Here is a 16,051-nt window from a genome sequence, read left to right as displayed (position 1 = left end):
ACATAATGAAATGGGTAGCTTTATCATTTCATAAGAAAAAAATTAGAGAAAATATATGAATTCAGGAAAACTTGGCTTATTAGGCAAATCGGGCCTTGCATAGTAGGCCGAGAAGTGCGTTCTGGCTACTAGGTACGACATACATACATATACATTATATATATATATATATATATATATATATATATATATATATATATATATATATATATATATATATATATATATATATATATATATATATATATAATCTGTATGGTGAGGAATAACTCTTCTAGCTTTTAGCTTTTCTAACATTTAGCTTTTTTTTATCTAACACAACTCTCTTGTCTTATAGCTACTCTGGCAGGCCACACCTTCGCTTCCTAGTTCTGGTATATGGCGAGAGTTTGTAAACACTAAGACCATGTCTCAGAGTGTGAATGATCCTGAGCAGGTGAACAACAACAGTAGTAATACAGCTAGTTATTGTATTAGTTGTAACACCGTTGTAACTATATATATAGTTACACCCCCAGAATCTCTGTTGCCCCCTGTATCTTGTCTCTCCCTGGTACCCAGTGTACCCCCAGATTCCAGGGCCCACAGGGTACCCCTGAGTCTTCCGGGTACCTAGGATACCCTATCAATCCCAGGTGGGTTGGAGATTCAATAGACCCCTGAGAGCTTAGGAGATCCAAAGACTCGTGGGTCCACAGAGGTAACCCAGGACTCGTGGGTCCATAGAGGTAACCCAAGACTCGTGGGTCCACTGAGGTAACCCAAGACTCATGGGTCCACTGAGGCAACCCAAGACTCGTGGGTCCACTGAGGTAACCCAAGACTCGTGGGTCCACTGAGGTAACCCAGGACTCGTGGGTCCAGCAAGCCATGGGGAAAATGTTTACCTAATGCTCTTGCATTGCATATTCACAGGAAATTATTAAGCTTATCGCCCCACTGGTAAAAAATCTCTTTACAGACTATAAATTCATGTCAAAACAATTTGATTTATTTAAATTAAACTGGTTCAGAGTTTTGCAATATGAAGCTCAATGCCGCTAGCTGTTATTACAAAAAAAAAATTACAAAGTAAAATTCCAACAGAACTTCAATGGCAGAGGTTAGCGTTGGGAAAATAACTTGAAAAATATATATATTTTACCTTACAAATACCTGGTATGTAATTCCAGGAAGAACTGAATTTACAGCTGATGCACGAATCATCAATGTTTATTTACACCGCCATGACAAATACCAATTTTAACGAAATGTTTCAAGTGCGTTCTCCTCGAATTTGTATCCAGTCTGAAAAGAGCCACGAATCGAATTCGCGAAGATGAATTAATCACAGATGTCTCGCTAATTTGGAGTGTTTTCTCGCTGTGATACAGAGGACGAACAAACGCAGTATGGAAGACTGTTGATCCAACCCGTCCTCTTAAAAATAACGTCCCTTTTCGCTGGTATGCGCCGCTATGGTAAAATTTGGACGTAATTTGAAATGAAATCGACTCACAAAAGTGACGTACTGTTCCGTTTTCTGTTTGAGTCACGATCCGTCTCATTCCGTGATCTACAGGAGGAACAGAGGTGATACACAACACTTGAATCTGTCGTTCTACTCGATGTTCAGCAACATTCATTGAACACGGTTCCAGCTCGAAAAACGAGAGTTTCGTTAAACAATGAGTTCAGTGCATCTGCTTGCATTAGGAGTAGAGAGACTGGGACGATAGTAGGGAAAAATGTGTTATAATTTGCATTGCAGTTAAAATGACAATCTTAATTTTGGGAACTTCAAGGCGCCACAAACCAGACACAGGCCCGCGGCCTCTGTGTCTGCTGTGTCAGGCTCTGCCAGGCTCTGTGTCAGGCTCTGTGTCAGGCTCTGTGTCAGGCTCTGTGTCAGGCTCTGTGTCAGGCTCTGTGTCAGGCTCTGTGTCAGGCTCTGTGTCTGCTGTGTCAGGCTCTGTGTCAGGCTCTGTGTCAGGCTCTGTGTCAGGCTCTGTGTCAGGCTCTGTGTCAGGCTCTGTGTCAGGCTCTGTGTCAGGCTCTGTGTCAGGCTCTGTGTCTGCTGTGTCAGCTGTGTCAGGCTCTGTGTCTGCTGTCAGGCTCTGTGTCAGCTGTGTCAGGCTCTGTGTCAGCTGTGTCAGGCTCAGTGTCAGGCTCTGTCAGGCTCTGTGTCAGGCTCTGTCAGGCTCTGTGTCAGGCTCTGTCAGGCTCTGTGTCAGGCTCTGTCAGGCTCTGTGTCAGGCTCTGTCAGGCTCTGTGTCAGGCTCTGTCAGGCTCTGTGTCAGGCTCTGTCAGGCTCTGTGTCAGGCTCTGTCAGGCTCTGTGTCAGGCTCTGTCAGGCTCTGTGTCAGGCTCTGTCAGGCTCTGTGTCAGGCTCTGTCAGGCTCTGTGTCAGGCTCTGTCAGGCTCTGTGTCTGCTGTGTCAGGCTCTGTGTCTGCTGTGTCAGGCTCTGTGTCTGCTGTGTCAGGCTCTGTGTCTGCTGTGTGAGGCTCTGTGTCTGCTGTGTCAGGCTCTGTGTCTGCTGTGTCAGGCTCTGTGTCTGCTGTGTCAGGCTCTGTGTCTGCTGTGTCAGGCTCTGTGTCTGCTGTGTCAGGCTCTGTGTCTGCTGTGTCAGGCTCTGTGTCTGCTGTGTCAGGCTCTGTGTCTGCTGTGTCAGGCTCTGTGTCTGCTGTGTCAGGCTCTGTGTCTGCTGTGTCAGGCTCTGTGTCTGCTGTGTCAGGCTCTGTGTCTGCTGTGTCAGGCTCTGTGTCTGCTGTGTCAGGCTCTGTGTCTGCTGTGTCAGGCTCTGTGTCTGCTGTGTCAGGCTCTGTGTCTGCTGTGTCAGGCTCTGTGTCTGCTGTGTCAGGCTCTGTGTCTGCTGTGTCAGGCTCTGTGTCTGCTGTGTCAGGCTCTGTGTCTGCTGTGTCAGGCTCTGTGTCTGCTGTGTCAGGCTCTGTGTCTGCTGTGTCAGGCTCTGTGTCTGCTGTGTCAGGCTCTGTGTCTGCTGTGTCAGGCTCTGTGTCTGCTGTGTCAGGCTCTGTGTCTGCTGTGTCAGGCTCTGTGTCTGCTGTGTCAGGCTCTGTGTCTGCTGTGTCAGGCTCTGTGTCTGCTGTGTCAGGCTCTGTGTCTGCTGTGTCAGGCTCTGTGTCTGCTGTGTCAGGCTCTGTGTCTGCTGTGTCAGGCTCTGTGTCTGCTGTGTCAGGCTCTGTGTCTGCTGTGTCAGGCTCTGTGTCTGCTGTGTCAGGCTCTGTGTCTGCTGTGTCAGGCTCTGTGTCTGCTGTGTCAGGCTCTGTGTCTGCTGTGAAAGGCTCTGTGTCTGCTGTGAAAGGCTCTGTGTCTGCTGTGTCAGGCTCTGTGTCTGCTGTGTCAGGCTCTGTGTCTGCTGTGTCAGGCTCTGTGTCTGTTGTGTCAGGCTCTGTGTCTGCTGTATCAGGCTCTGTGTCTGCTGTGAAAGGCTCTGTGTCTGCTGTGAAAGGCTCTATGTCTGCTGTGTCCACACGGTAAAGGAGAAACATTTCGACTTAACGTTACTTTCACGGGTGTGACGTCCAATGGCTCGACTTCAAGGAATCTTATACAATATTCAACCCAAAGTTCAGCCTTATTATTATTATTAACATCTTTATTGACAAAAATTAAATACAATTGTCACCATCAACTTGTCCCAAAGGAAACTAATAGCCAGATTAAACAGGAAAAGAGAGAGAGAGAGAGAGAGAGAGAGAGAGAGAGAGAGAGAGAGAGAGAGAGAGAGAGAGAGAGAGAGAGAGAGAGAGAGAGAGAGAGAGACGTCACACAGGCGCCCTGGACGTCACACAGGCGCCCTGGACGTCACACAGGCGCCCTGGACGTCAACACAGGCGCCCTGGACGTCAACACAGGCGCCCTGGACGTCAACACAGGCGCCCTGGACGTCAACACAGGCGCCCTGGACGTCAACACAGGCGCCCTGGACGTCAACACAGGCGCCCTGGACGTCAACACAGGCGCCCTGGACGTCAACACAGGCGCCCTGGACGTCAACACAGGCGCCCTGGACGTCAACACAGGCGCCCTGGACGTCAACACAGGCGCCCTGGACGTCAACACAGGCGCCCTGGACGTCAACACAGGCGCCCTGGACGTCAACACAGGCGCCCTGGACGTCAACACAGGCGCCCTGGACGTCAACACAGGCGCCCTGGACGTCAACACAGGCGCCCTGGACGTCAACACAGGCGCCCTGGACGTCAACACAGGCGCCCTGGACGTCAACACAGGCGCCCTGGACGTCAACACAGGCGCCCTGGACGTCAACACAGGCGCCCTGGACGTCAACACAGGCGCCCTGGACGTCAACACAGGCGCCCTGGACGTCAACACAGGCGCCCTGGACGTCACACAGGCGCCCTGGACGTCACACAGGCGCCCTGGACGTCACACAGACGCCCTGGACGTCACACAGACGCCCTGGACGTCACACAGACGCCCTGGACGTCACACAGACGCCCTGGACGTCACACAGACGCCCTGGACGTCACACAGACGCCCTGGACGTCACACAGACGCACCAATGCTCGCCTAACGAAACAAAAAAACGATGCAACTGATAAAAAGTGTTATCTGGACCTCCTCTGAACCTAAACTTTTCATCCCGGTAAATTACGCTTCAGAGGAAGGCAAATTTAGTGCGCGGGGATTTGTGTGTGTCGGGTCTAGCGAGTCCTTACCTAACCGTGCTTCCTTCACACGGGTGTGTGTGTGTGTGCGCGTGCGTGTGTGCGTGTGCGTTTTTATAGACTGTGGGTTGGTTGGTGTTGTCGTCGTTGATCCTTCTCTATGGACAACCCAACCCACAACTCGGCAGAGTGCTTATACTAGATCACCCTTGGCGCTTCTGGCTCTTGGAGAGGGGCTCAACGTCACACGTTCAGGGGATGCGGCTCCAACACTTAGCCTCGTTGTCACGTGCACACACCCACTCGAGCCGCTGTGACTCCCCACTCTCTCCTTATGAGATATGATCTCCTCAATCCCCCTATGACTTACTAGTATTACCTCCTACCCTGTCCACAGCAGTGGTTCATGGTTCTTCCTCTCTCTCTCTCCTTCTTTACTACCTCCTGGGAAGCCTCACTAGGACAAGGGCAAACACCAGCAAATTGTGACACATTTACTGAACAAAGCACATACACGATACATACACACATATAATAATAATGAATCCTATACTCTATAATATCACAATCAGGTTGCATTCCAATACCATCAGAACTCTATTATCAGCTTATCAAGTGGTATCCTATCTCCTGGTTCACCACCTGATACTATTAACCTCCTCAAGTTGGTCAAGCCTACACACTGTTGCACCATCAGCAAGATAACATATATATATAGAAAACCAGCATTTGAATGCAATAACATATACCAGTATAAATGTTCATTGATACTTCAATATAAAAAACTCCTTGACATAAGGATGCCAACAGTCACTCACCTCTCACTGCGTCTTGCACGCTACTGACAACCAAACACTATCAACTCCCTATAAGTAATCCACCAGAACTTCCCCTTCCACCTCTGGAAGTTCACAACCCTAATATCCTTAGGTTCTTCCGGGCTTCACTACCAGGATCCTCTGCAGCTCCTCCAGGCTGCTATCATGAAGTTTCCTTGAGTACCTACGGTGCTTCACCCTTCTGCTAGATTCCTCCACAGCTCTCTTGGCTGCTACACCATGAAGTTTCCCCGAGCAACTGTGGTACTTCTCCACCTCTGCAGAAGCACGTGACACTCCTCTTCACTGCTGCTTCTCCTCACAGCTCGAGGTCCTCTGCTCCACTACCTTGGAGTCTCATCAGCTACTTCCTCTGCTGGCTTCGAAGTTCTCAGCAACTTCTTCCCCAAAGAACAAACCACAGATTAACTGATCGAGGGCGCTTTTCCTCTGACGGCGTCTGGTCAGGGCGCTCCACACAGCCCACAATAATGCTTCTGGGCGATTTAATATCTGCTCGTCGACCAGGACTTGAGACCACAACGTTCCCAGCTCGATTCCACAGCTGGTACGTCCGCACACTTCTCTTCTCTTCGAGATATATCACTAGGGGTTCCCTTCTGGCGGGAGCTCAAACGGAGCGCGGCTTCCCCCTGCGATGTCTGGCACTCAAGTGAGGTCAAGGTCCTCCGGAAGCGAGCCTCACGCCTCCAGCAAAATGTCCACATCTCCTAGCCCGTCATTTATCTATTTTCTTCTGCATTGCCCATAATCTCAAACTGTTAAACATATCCAACCAACTATTTTACATATGCGTTATCACCTCAATACTTGCTAGACCTTCTAGTTAGGTCAGGCTTGCTGAATAACTCTCAAGAAGGGAGACTCGTTTCTCCTGCAGGCTGAGATCATAACACTCCCCTCCCCTTATTTTTGAGAGTTATTCTAGTGGCTAGGCTCGAGATAACGCATCAGCCACTACATTGTCTCGCCCTCTTATGTGCGTTATCACCAGGTCATACTCTTGGAGCGATAAAAACCATCTGGTTAATCTCTGGTTTGCATGCTTCATTTTCTTCAGGAAAACTAGGGGATTATGGTCTGTATACACCGTTACTGGGTGTCCTCCCCCACTCACATACACTTCAAAATGTTTCAATGCCATCACCAGGGCCAAAGTCTCTTTCTCGACTGTACTGTACGACCTCTGGTGCTTAACGAACTTCTTCGAGAAGAAGGACACGGGGCGGTAAATTCCATCATTCTGCTGCGTCAGTACAGCTCCGGCCCCTATATCACTGGCATCTACAAATAACGTAAATGGCGCTTCAAAATCTGGCGACACTAGTACAGGTGCCCCAGTCAACAGTCTTTTGGTCTTCTCAAACGCTTCTTGTGCTGTTCCATTCCACTCCCACTTCTTGCTCTTTGATAGCAAACTCGTCATAGGAGCGGCTATGGTGGAGAAATTTTCACAGAACTTCCGGTAATATCCAATCATACCGAGGTATCTCAACAATTCTTTCTTACTCCTGGGCACCGGGAAGTTGTCAATGGCCTCCACCTTTGTTCTTACCGGAGCAACCTCGCCTTGCCCTACTATATATCCAAGGTACTCCAGGCGGGCTCTCCCGAACTCGCTTTTTGCCAAGTTGATCGTCATGTTGGCCTTCTCCAAACGATCGAACAAATCTAAAAGTCGATCCACGTGATCCTTCCAGGAATCAGCGAACACCACAATATCATCGATGTACACTGCACATCCGGTCGCGCCTTGTAATACCTGATTCATTACTCGTTGAAAACAACTACCACTATTCTTCATTCCGAACGGCACCACTTTATATTGGTACAAGCCGTCGGGAGTCACGAACGCTGAGATCCTCTTGGCCTCCTCAGACAGGGGAATCTGGTAGTATCCCTTCAACAGGTCTATCTTCGAGACATACCGTGCACTCCCAATCCGATCTATGCAATCGTCAATGCGCGGTATCGGAAACGAGTCAGCGACCGTGAGTGCATTCACTTTCCTATAATCGGTACAGAACCGGTACGTGCCGTCACTCTTCTTCACGAGGAGGCACGGCGAACTCCAGTCACTGTCGCTAACCTCTGCCAAGTCGTTATCTAGCAGATACTTTACTTCTGCTCTCATTGCCGCTGCTTTCTCCGGGTTAACTCTGTAAGGGTGCTGCTTGATGGGCTCAGCACTCCCCACATTCACTTCGTGCACCGTTCCGCGGTGTCTTCTAGGCACGTCCGTGAATAACGACTTATTCCTCCGTAGGATCTCCACTAGCTCCTGGCGTTGGTCATCCTCCAAATGACCCAGACGCTCACCTATCTTGGCCAGGCTTTCTGTATTTGATATCTTCGCGCCATCGGCCCTCTCTAACTTACAGTTCTCCTCTTCTATTCCTTTGCCGTCTCCTCCACACAGCACCGTCGCCTGCAATGGGGTTTCCATCGGTTCTTCATCGCCTAGAGGCTTATCTCTGTCATAGTACCTCTTTATCATGTTCACGTGGCAAACCTGTGACTTCCTCGGACGATCTGGCATGTGGATTACATAATTCACATCCCCTAATGCCTTCTGGATGGTATATGGTCCACAAAATCTCGACTCGTATATACTTCCTTTTACCGGTAGCAAGACTAACACCTGATCTCCTTCTTGAAATTTCCTGCCCTTCGCCTTCCTGTCGTGGTACCTTACCATCTCTGCCTGGGATGTCCTCAAATTTTCCTTGGCCAAATCTCTGGCCCTAGAGAGTCGCTCTCTAAAGGTCTTCACATATTTTCCCACATCCACCTTAGGCCTATCCACGGTGAGCTGCTCCTTCAGCGCGCCCACTGGGCTCCTCACGGAGTGTCCGTACACCAGTTGAAATGGGGTGAATCCGAGTGATTCTACTACCGCATCCCTGATGGCGAACAACACGGATGGTAATGCCTCGTCCCAACTACTCCCTTCCTCAGCGCAGTATATCCTCAACAAGCTCTTTAGCGTTCCATGGAAATGCTCCAATGCTCCCTGCGACTGAGGGTGATACGGTGACGAGCGCACTTGCTCTACTCTCCATCCTTTCACAGTTTCCCTAAACAACTTCGACTGGAAGACACTCCCCTGGTCCGTCTGGATAACCTTGGGCATTCCTACCCACGCAATGTAGTTCTGTAGTCTATCCAGAACGGCTCTCGACGTCACTCTTCTCAGAGGGATTGCTTCAGGGAAACGGGTGGCCGTGCACATTATGGTCAGTAAGTACTCGTGGCCTTTTCTGGTCCTCGGCAACGGACCTACACAGTCTATCAAGACTCTCTCAAAAGGCTCGCCAAATGCCGGTATGGGCTTTAAGGGTGCCTTTGGTATAGCCGGAGCCGGCTTACCTGCACGTTGGCACGCCAAACATGTCCTACAATATTTCTTTACCTCCTTCCATACGTTCGGCCAGTAGAAGTGCTCCTGCACCTTATTTAAGGTCTTCTTCACCCCCAAGTGCCCTGCCATATCTACGGAGTGGGCTAGTTCTAACACAGCCGCCCTAAACTCCTTCGGCACTAACACTTGGTGCTTCTCCAACCATACCTTATCTGCGCCGGCTTTGTCCGGTCGCCATTTCCTCATTAGTACATCATCGTCCAAGTAGTAATACACGGGGGACTCCGGACATGAATTTCCCCCTTTTGCCTCCCTGATTAGATCTATAAACTCCTCTTTCTGAGCCCTAATCAGGTCCGCTCGGTTCACGCTGAACTTTTCAGGTAGGGTCATTTTCACTTCCTGTCTCCTCGAATCCTCATTCTTCTGAGCTCGATCTTCGTCGAACAGCCCAGACATGTCCATGTTGACCTCCTCCCTTGGTGGAGTCGACACTGCCATATCATCTCCAATGTCTTCCTCGGCGGCTACGTCCGACTCTGTCACTACACAGGCCGGGTATACGATGACTTGACTGTCCTCTGCCTCATCTTCAAGGATGCTGGCTAGATCTGTCTTGTCCGGCGTTCCACTTGTACCGCGGTCCTTCTGGTTCACCTCCGGCACAGCTTTTACTATCAGCTCTGGCAGCACCTTGGACCCACACAAGTCGTTCCCCAGGATCACTTGGACTCCTGGAACAGGTATGTTGGGGCACACTCCCAACATCACCTCCGCCGACAAATAATCTGACTTCAACTGGACAGCACATACGGGCATGTCACTCTTAGACAATAACCCATGAACCTTTATCCTCCTACTGCCAGCTAACAGTCGATCATTTCTTATTAGGCCTCTCAGAATCAAGCTCTGATTGGCTCCAGTATCCCTGAGGATACTAACCTCCACCTCGGGTTGACCTTCTATGCCGACCCAACCTTTACTAATGAACGGCCTATACCGCTCGTTCATCAAATCTACCTTCTGTGGTTTGTCTTGTTGTACATCAATGTACTTCTTCCGGGGATCACATGTCGTCAGGGTCACGACTCTCTTGCCCTGCCGACAATCTCGCATCATGTGACCTGATCTGTTGCACTTGTAGCATCTCATTTGGGAGAAATCTCTCCTATACGCCCCCGAGTAGCTCTGACTCTGCCCACTCGTATTGGAGTTCCTCGGGCCAGATGTACTACTCATACTCTGTGGAGCTTCATTGGACTCTTGTCTCCTCTGCACACTTTTATTTTCCTGCTTACCTCCAGCAGGCGGACTCGGCAACTTTCCTTCCTGGGGCTTAAAACTAGCTGGTCTGCTTGTCTGCCCCCCAAAGCTTCTTCCTCCCCAGACTCCACTGGGTCTGCTATTGCTGCGTCTCGCCTCGCTTCTCACTCTGTTCTCCCTTAAGCTCTTGTACGCTTCAGTAATCATATCCGCCCTATCTGCGGCATCTTTCACCTCCTTTATCCCTGCTTCTTGGATCTTGAACTTTGTTTCGGGATGCATCATCTCCAAGAACTTCTCCATGACCATCAGTTGCTTCAGGTCAGCATAAGATCCAACTCCAGCAGCCTCAATCCACTTCTGGAATCGTCTTTCCAGATCTCTTGCTGTCTCAGCAAACGTACATGCTCCAACTTTGATCATCTCTCTGAAGCGCTTTCTATAAGCTTCTGGGGTTAACTGAAACGAGCGCAATATGCTGCTCTTTACTGTGGCGTAATCCTGGCACTCTTCCAGTGACAATTGGGTGTATGCCTCCCTGGCTGCACCGGTCAATCTTAACTGGACCAGCTGGGCCCATTCCTCCTGTGGCCACTCCTTGATGCTGGCTACTTTTTCAAAGTGCTCGAAAAAACTCTCTGCCTCTTCGGGAACAAACAAGGGAATGTCCTTCTCCCTAACCCTAACATCTGGTGGGTGTGATACCTGGGTGGTGCTCTCTGGCAACCCATGTTCAATCCTTTGCTCAGCCAAGGTTCTATTCGCTTCTATCTGCATTTGTTTTGTTCTCTCTTTTTCTTTTTCGACCTGGGCTTTTTCTTTTTCGACCTGGGCTTTTTCTTTTTCTTGTTCCAACTCCAGTTCCCTTACTCTGGTTTTCTCTTTTTCTTTCTCCACCTCTAGTCTTGCTTTCTCTTTTTCTTTCTCCTGTTCCAACTCCAGTTCTCTTACTCTGGTTTTCTCTTTTTCTACTTCCAACCTGGTTTTCTCTTTTTCTACTTCCAGCCTGGTTTTCTCTTTTTCTACTTCCAGCCTGGTTTTCTCTTTTTCCTTCTCGGCTTCATTTTTCATCTGGAGTTCTAATTTCATCTTTTCCAGCTGGAACTGTCTCTCCTTGTCCTCACGCTGCATCTGGAGCTCTAACTGGAATCTCTCCAAGCTCCTATTCCGGCTACTCCTACTACTGCGGCTACTCTTGCTGCTCCTACTCGATCCCTGGGATCTCACGTCATCCTGCCCATCATCCTCCTTTCTACTTTCAGCTCCTTCCTGGGCTCCTTGTTCTGCCGCTTCACTTCTGGCTCTCAACTGCCTCAGGATCTCATCCTTCATCCCAGCTACTTTAGATGCTTTCAACCTAATGCCACATTTTTCTGCTATCTGTTTCAATTGATCCCTCGTGCAACCTTCCAAGTCCTCGGGCTTGCCTGACTCCACAAACGTTTGCACCTTATCCATCTTTGTCCTGTGAGTCTTCCCAAGAGAGAGAATATACACCTGCGGTCACACAGTTTATTTCAGCAAGGGTGTACAAATCCACTCTTGGACAGGGTGTGGGTGTGTCAGTTCACTATCCCGGACAGGCCCCCAATTTCTTTTATAGACTGTGGGTTGGTTGGTGTTGTCGTCGTTGATCCTTCTCTATGGACAACCCAACCCACAACTCGGCAGAGTGCTTATACTAGGAGATCACCCTTGGCGCTTCTGGCTCTTGGAGAGGGGCTCAACGTCACACGTTCAGGGGATGCGGCTCCAACACTTAGCCTCGTTGTCACGTGCACACACCCACTCGAGCCGCTGTGACTCCCCACTCTCTCCTTATGAGATATGATCTCCTCAATCCCCCTATGACTTACTAGTATTACCTCCTACCCTGTCCACAGCAGTGGTTCATGGTTCTTCCTCTCTCTCTCTCCTTCTTTACTACCTCCTGGGAAGCCTCACTAGGACAAGGGCAAACACCAGCAAATTGTGACACATTTACTGAACAAAGCACATACACGATACATACACACATATAATAATAATGAATCCTATACTCTATAATATCACAATCAGGTTGCACTCCAATACCATCAGAACTCTATTATCAGCTTATCAAGTGGTATCCTATCTCCTGGTTCACCACCTGATACTATTAACCTCCTCAAGTTGGTCAAGCCTACACACTGTTGCACCATCAGCAAGATAACATATATATATAGAAAACCAGCATTTGAATGCAATAACATATACCAGTATAAATGTTCATTGATACTTCAATATAAAAAACTCCTTGACATAAGGATGCCAACAGTCACTCACCTCTCACTGCGTCTTGCACGCTACTGACAACCAAACACTATCAACTCCCTATAAGTAATCCACCAGAACTTCCCCTTCCACCTCTGGAAGTTCACAACCCTAATATCCTTAGGTTCTTCCGGGCTTCACTACCAGGATCCTCTGCAGCTCCTCCAGGCTGCTATCATGAAGTTTCCTTGAGTACCTACGGTGCTTCACCCTTCTGCTAGATTCCTCCACAGCTCTCTTGGCTGCTACACCATGAAGTTTCCCCGAGCAACTGTGGTACTTCTCCACCTCTGCAGAAGCACGTGACACTCCTCTTCACTGCTGCTTCTCCTCACAGCTCGAGGTCCTCTGCTCCACTACCTTGGAGTCTCATCAGCTACTTCCTCTGCTGGCTTCGAAGTTCTCAGCAACTTCTTCCCCAAAGAACAAACCACAGATTAACTGATCGAGGGCGCTTTTCCTCTGACGGCGTCTGGTCAGGGCGCTCCACACAGCCCACAATAATGCTTCTGGGCGATTTAATATCTGCTCGTCGACCAGGACTTGAGACCACAACGTTCCCAGCTCGATTCCACAGCTGGTACGTCCGCACACTTCTCTTCTCTTCGAGATATATCACTAGGGGTTCCCTTCTGGCGGGAGCTCAAACGGAGCGCGGCTTCCCCCTGCGATGTCTGGCACTCAAGTGAGGTCAAGGTCCTCCGGAAGCGAGCCTCACGCCTCCAGCAAAATGTCCACATCTCCTAGCCCGTCATTTATCTATTTTCTTCTGCATTGCCCATAATCTCAAACTGTTAAACATATCCAACCAACTATTTTACATATGCGTTATCACCTCAATACTTGCTAGACCTTCTAGTTAGGTCAGGCTTGCTGAATAACTCTCAAGAAGGGAGACTCGTTTCTCCTGCAGGCTGAGATCATAACAGCGTGTGCGTGCGTGTGTGTGTGTGTGTGTGTGTGTGTGTGTGTGTGCGTGCGTGTGTGTGTGTGTGTGTGTGTGCGCGTGCGTGCGTGTGTGCGCGTGCGCGCGTGTACTCACCTATTTGTACTCGCCTATTTGTACTAACCTATTTGTGCTTGCGGGGGTTGAGCTTTGGCTCTTTGGTCCCGCCTCTCAACCGTCAATCAACTGGTGTACAGATTCCTAAGCCTACTGGGCTCTATCATATCTACTTTTGAAACTGTGTATGGAGTCAGCCTCCACCACATCACTTCCTAGTGCATTCCATTTACTAACTACTCTGACACTGAAAAAGTTCTTTCTAATGTCCCTGTGGCTCATGTGGGTACTCAGTTTCCATCTGTGTCCCCTTGTTCGCGTCCCTCCAGTGTTGAATAGTTCATCCTTGTTTACCCGGTCGATTCCCCTGAGGATTTGTAGGTTGTAATCATGTCCCCCTTACTCTTCTGTCTTCCAGTGTCGTAAGGTGCATTTCCCGCAGCCTTTCCTCATAACTCATGCCTCTTAGTTCTGGAACTAGTCTAGTAGCATACCTTCGGACCTTTTCCAGCTTCGTCTTGTGCTTGACAAGGTACGGGCTCCATGCTGGGGCCACATACTCCAGAATTGGTCTTACACATGTGGTGTACAAGATTCTGAATGATTCCTTACACAGGTTCCTGAACGCCGTTCTGATGTTAGCCAGCCTCGCATATGCCGCAGACGTTATTCTCATTATGTGGGCTTCAGGAGACAGGTTTGGTGTGATATCAACTCCTAGATCTTTCTCTCTGTCCTTTCTCTCTGGTGTGTGTGTGTGTGTGTGTGTGTGTGTGTGTGTGTGTGTGTGTGTGTGTGTGTGTGTGTGTGTGTGTGTGTGTGTGTGTGCGCGCGCGCGCGCGCGCACGAGTGCGAGCTCCAGCTCCTGGTATCCGCAGTTTCCATCTTCACTACAGTTGGCTCTTCTTCATCCAGCTTCACTACAGCTGGGTCTTCTTCATCCAGCTAAGAAAAAAGAGAAAGAGATGCAGATTGGAACGGGAACGTCGTTCCTTATATAGGCGAAGAAAACGAATCGCGGAACAACTTGAGAGTCGCACCCTATCTCAAGAACGGCGAAGAAGGTTAGGTAGAGAAATAGAAACAATTGAACTCAAGCTACAAGAATTATACAAAACCCAGGAGAGGCAAAAAGAGCAAAAGGCCATCAGTGAAATAGAGAGAAATCCGAAATATTTTTTCTCCTATGCAAAATCAAGATCAAAAACCACATCTAGTATCGGGCCCCTGCGAAAGGGAGATGGAACTTTCACAGATGACAACAAAGAAATGAGCGAGTTACTGAGGAAGCAGTACGACTCTGTTTTCAGTGAGCCATTAAATGCACTAAAGATTGATAACCCAAATGAATTTTTCATGGATATGATACCAACATCAAATCACATATCAGACGTCGCCCTATCCCCACTAGATTTTGAAGAAGCCATAAACAGTATGCCTATGCACTCTGCACCAGGCCCGGATTCTTGGAACTCCATATTCATCAAGAACTGTAAAAAACCACTATCGCAGGCCCTTCACATTCTGTGGAGACAAAGCCTAGATACTGGCGTTATCCCTGACATACTAAAAACAGCAGAGATAGCACCACTCCATAAAGGAGGAAATAAGGCAGAGGCAAAAAATTACAGACCGATAGCACTAACATCGCACATCATAAAAATTTTTGAGAGAGTGCTAAGAAGTAAGATCACAAAATACATGGAATCACAGCATCTCCATAACCCCGGACAACATGGTTTCAGAACAGGGCGCTCTTGCCTGTCGCAGTTGCTGGACCACTATGATATGGCATTAGATGCTATGGAAGACAAACAAAATGCTGATGTAATTTACACAGATTTCGCAAAAGCTTTTGATAAATGTGACCATGGTGTTATTGCACATAAAATGCGTTCAAAAGGAATTACCGGGAAAATAGGCAGATGGATCTACAATTTCCTGACTGACAGAACCCAATGTGTAATAGTCAACAAAATAAAATCCAGCCCATCAACCGTGAAGAGCTCAGTCCCCCAGGGTACTGTGCTTGCTCCAGTACTTTTTCTCATCCTCATATCGGACATTGACCAGAACACAACCTATAGCACTGTATCATCCTTTGCAGATGACACTAGGATTTTCATGAGAGTTGGCAACATAGAGGACACGGCAAACCTCCAATCAGATGTAGATCAGGTCTTTCTATGGGCTACAGAAAATAATATGGTATTCAACGAGGATAAGTTTCAGCTCATGCGCTACGGAAAAATTGAAAACATAAAAACAGGAACCACGTACAAAACGCAGGCAAATCATAACATAGAACGAAAAGGCAATGTAAAGGACCTGGGTGTACTCATGTCGGAAGACCTTACCTTTAAAGAACACAATAAAGTAGCCGTCACAACTGCAAGAAAAATGACAGGTTGGATAACAAGAACTTTTCACACTAGAGATGCTATACCGATGATGATACTTTTCAAAACGCTTGTGCTATCTAGAGTGGAGTACTGCTGCACAATGACAGCCCCTTTCAAAGCTGGAGAAATTGCTGACCTAGAGAGCGTGCAGAGATCCTTTACTGCTAGAATCCACTCAGTAAAACATCTAAATTACTGGGACCGACTAAAGAGCCTAAATCTGTACTCCCTTGAGCGCAGGCGGGAGAGATACATAATA

The 16,051-nt window shown here is 48.6% G+C and overlaps 2 protein-coding genes across 2 annotated transcripts; one reads left to right on the top strand and one right to left on the bottom strand.

The window, feature by feature from the left end:
• Positions 1–1,829: 1,829 nt before the first annotated feature.
• LOC138365270 (serine-aspartate repeat-containing protein F-like) lies at positions 1,830–3,489 on the bottom strand. The gene is made up of 2 exons (XM_069325548.1): positions 2,392–3,489; positions 1,830–2,126 (listed from the first exon to the last, which is right to left on the bottom strand). The coding sequence occupies exons 1-2, from the start codon at positions 3,487–3,489 to the stop codon at positions 1,830–1,832; spliced, it is 1,395 nt and encodes a 464-aa protein (XP_069181649.1).
• Positions 3,490–3,525: 36 nt separating this feature from the next.
• On the top strand, positions 3,526–4,538 carry LOC138365269 (protein 4.1 homolog). Its single transcript, XM_069325547.1, has 2 exons — positions 3,526–3,572; positions 3,794–4,538. Exons 1-2 carry the CDS (start codon positions 3,526–3,528, stop codon positions 4,536–4,538), a joined length of 792 nt encoding a protein of 263 aa, XP_069181648.1.
• The last annotated feature ends 11,513 nt before the right edge of the window (positions 4,539–16,051 follow it).

The sequence above is a fragment of the Procambarus clarkii genome, chromosome 16 (genome assembly GCF_040958095.1).
Source record: "Procambarus clarkii isolate CNS0578487 chromosome 16, FALCON_Pclarkii_2.0, whole genome shotgun sequence".
Taxonomy (NCBI): Eukaryota; Metazoa; Arthropoda; class Malacostraca; order Decapoda; family Cambaridae; genus Procambarus; species Procambarus clarkii.
Note: the sequence above shows the minus strand (reverse complement) of the source record. Positions and strands in the feature narration are given on the sequence as shown.

Bases quoted from the DNA above. Each gene is read 5' to 3' on its own strand.
- LOC138365270 (XM_069325548.1), bottom strand. From the start codon at position 3,489: ATGTTTCTCCTTTACCGTGTGGACACAGCAGACATAGAGCCTTTCACA. The intron at 2,127-2,391 runs GCCTGACACAGA...AGCCTGACACAG, and splicing joins CAGACACAGAGCCTGACAGA to CTGACACAGAGCCTGACACA.
- LOC138365269 (XM_069325547.1), top strand. From the start codon at position 3,526: ATGGCTCGACTTCAAGGAATCTTATACAATATTCAACCCAAAGTTCA. The intron at 3,573-3,793 runs GCCTTATTATTA...GACGTCACACAG, and splicing joins AATATTCAACCCAAAGTTCA to GCGCCCTGGACGTCACACAG.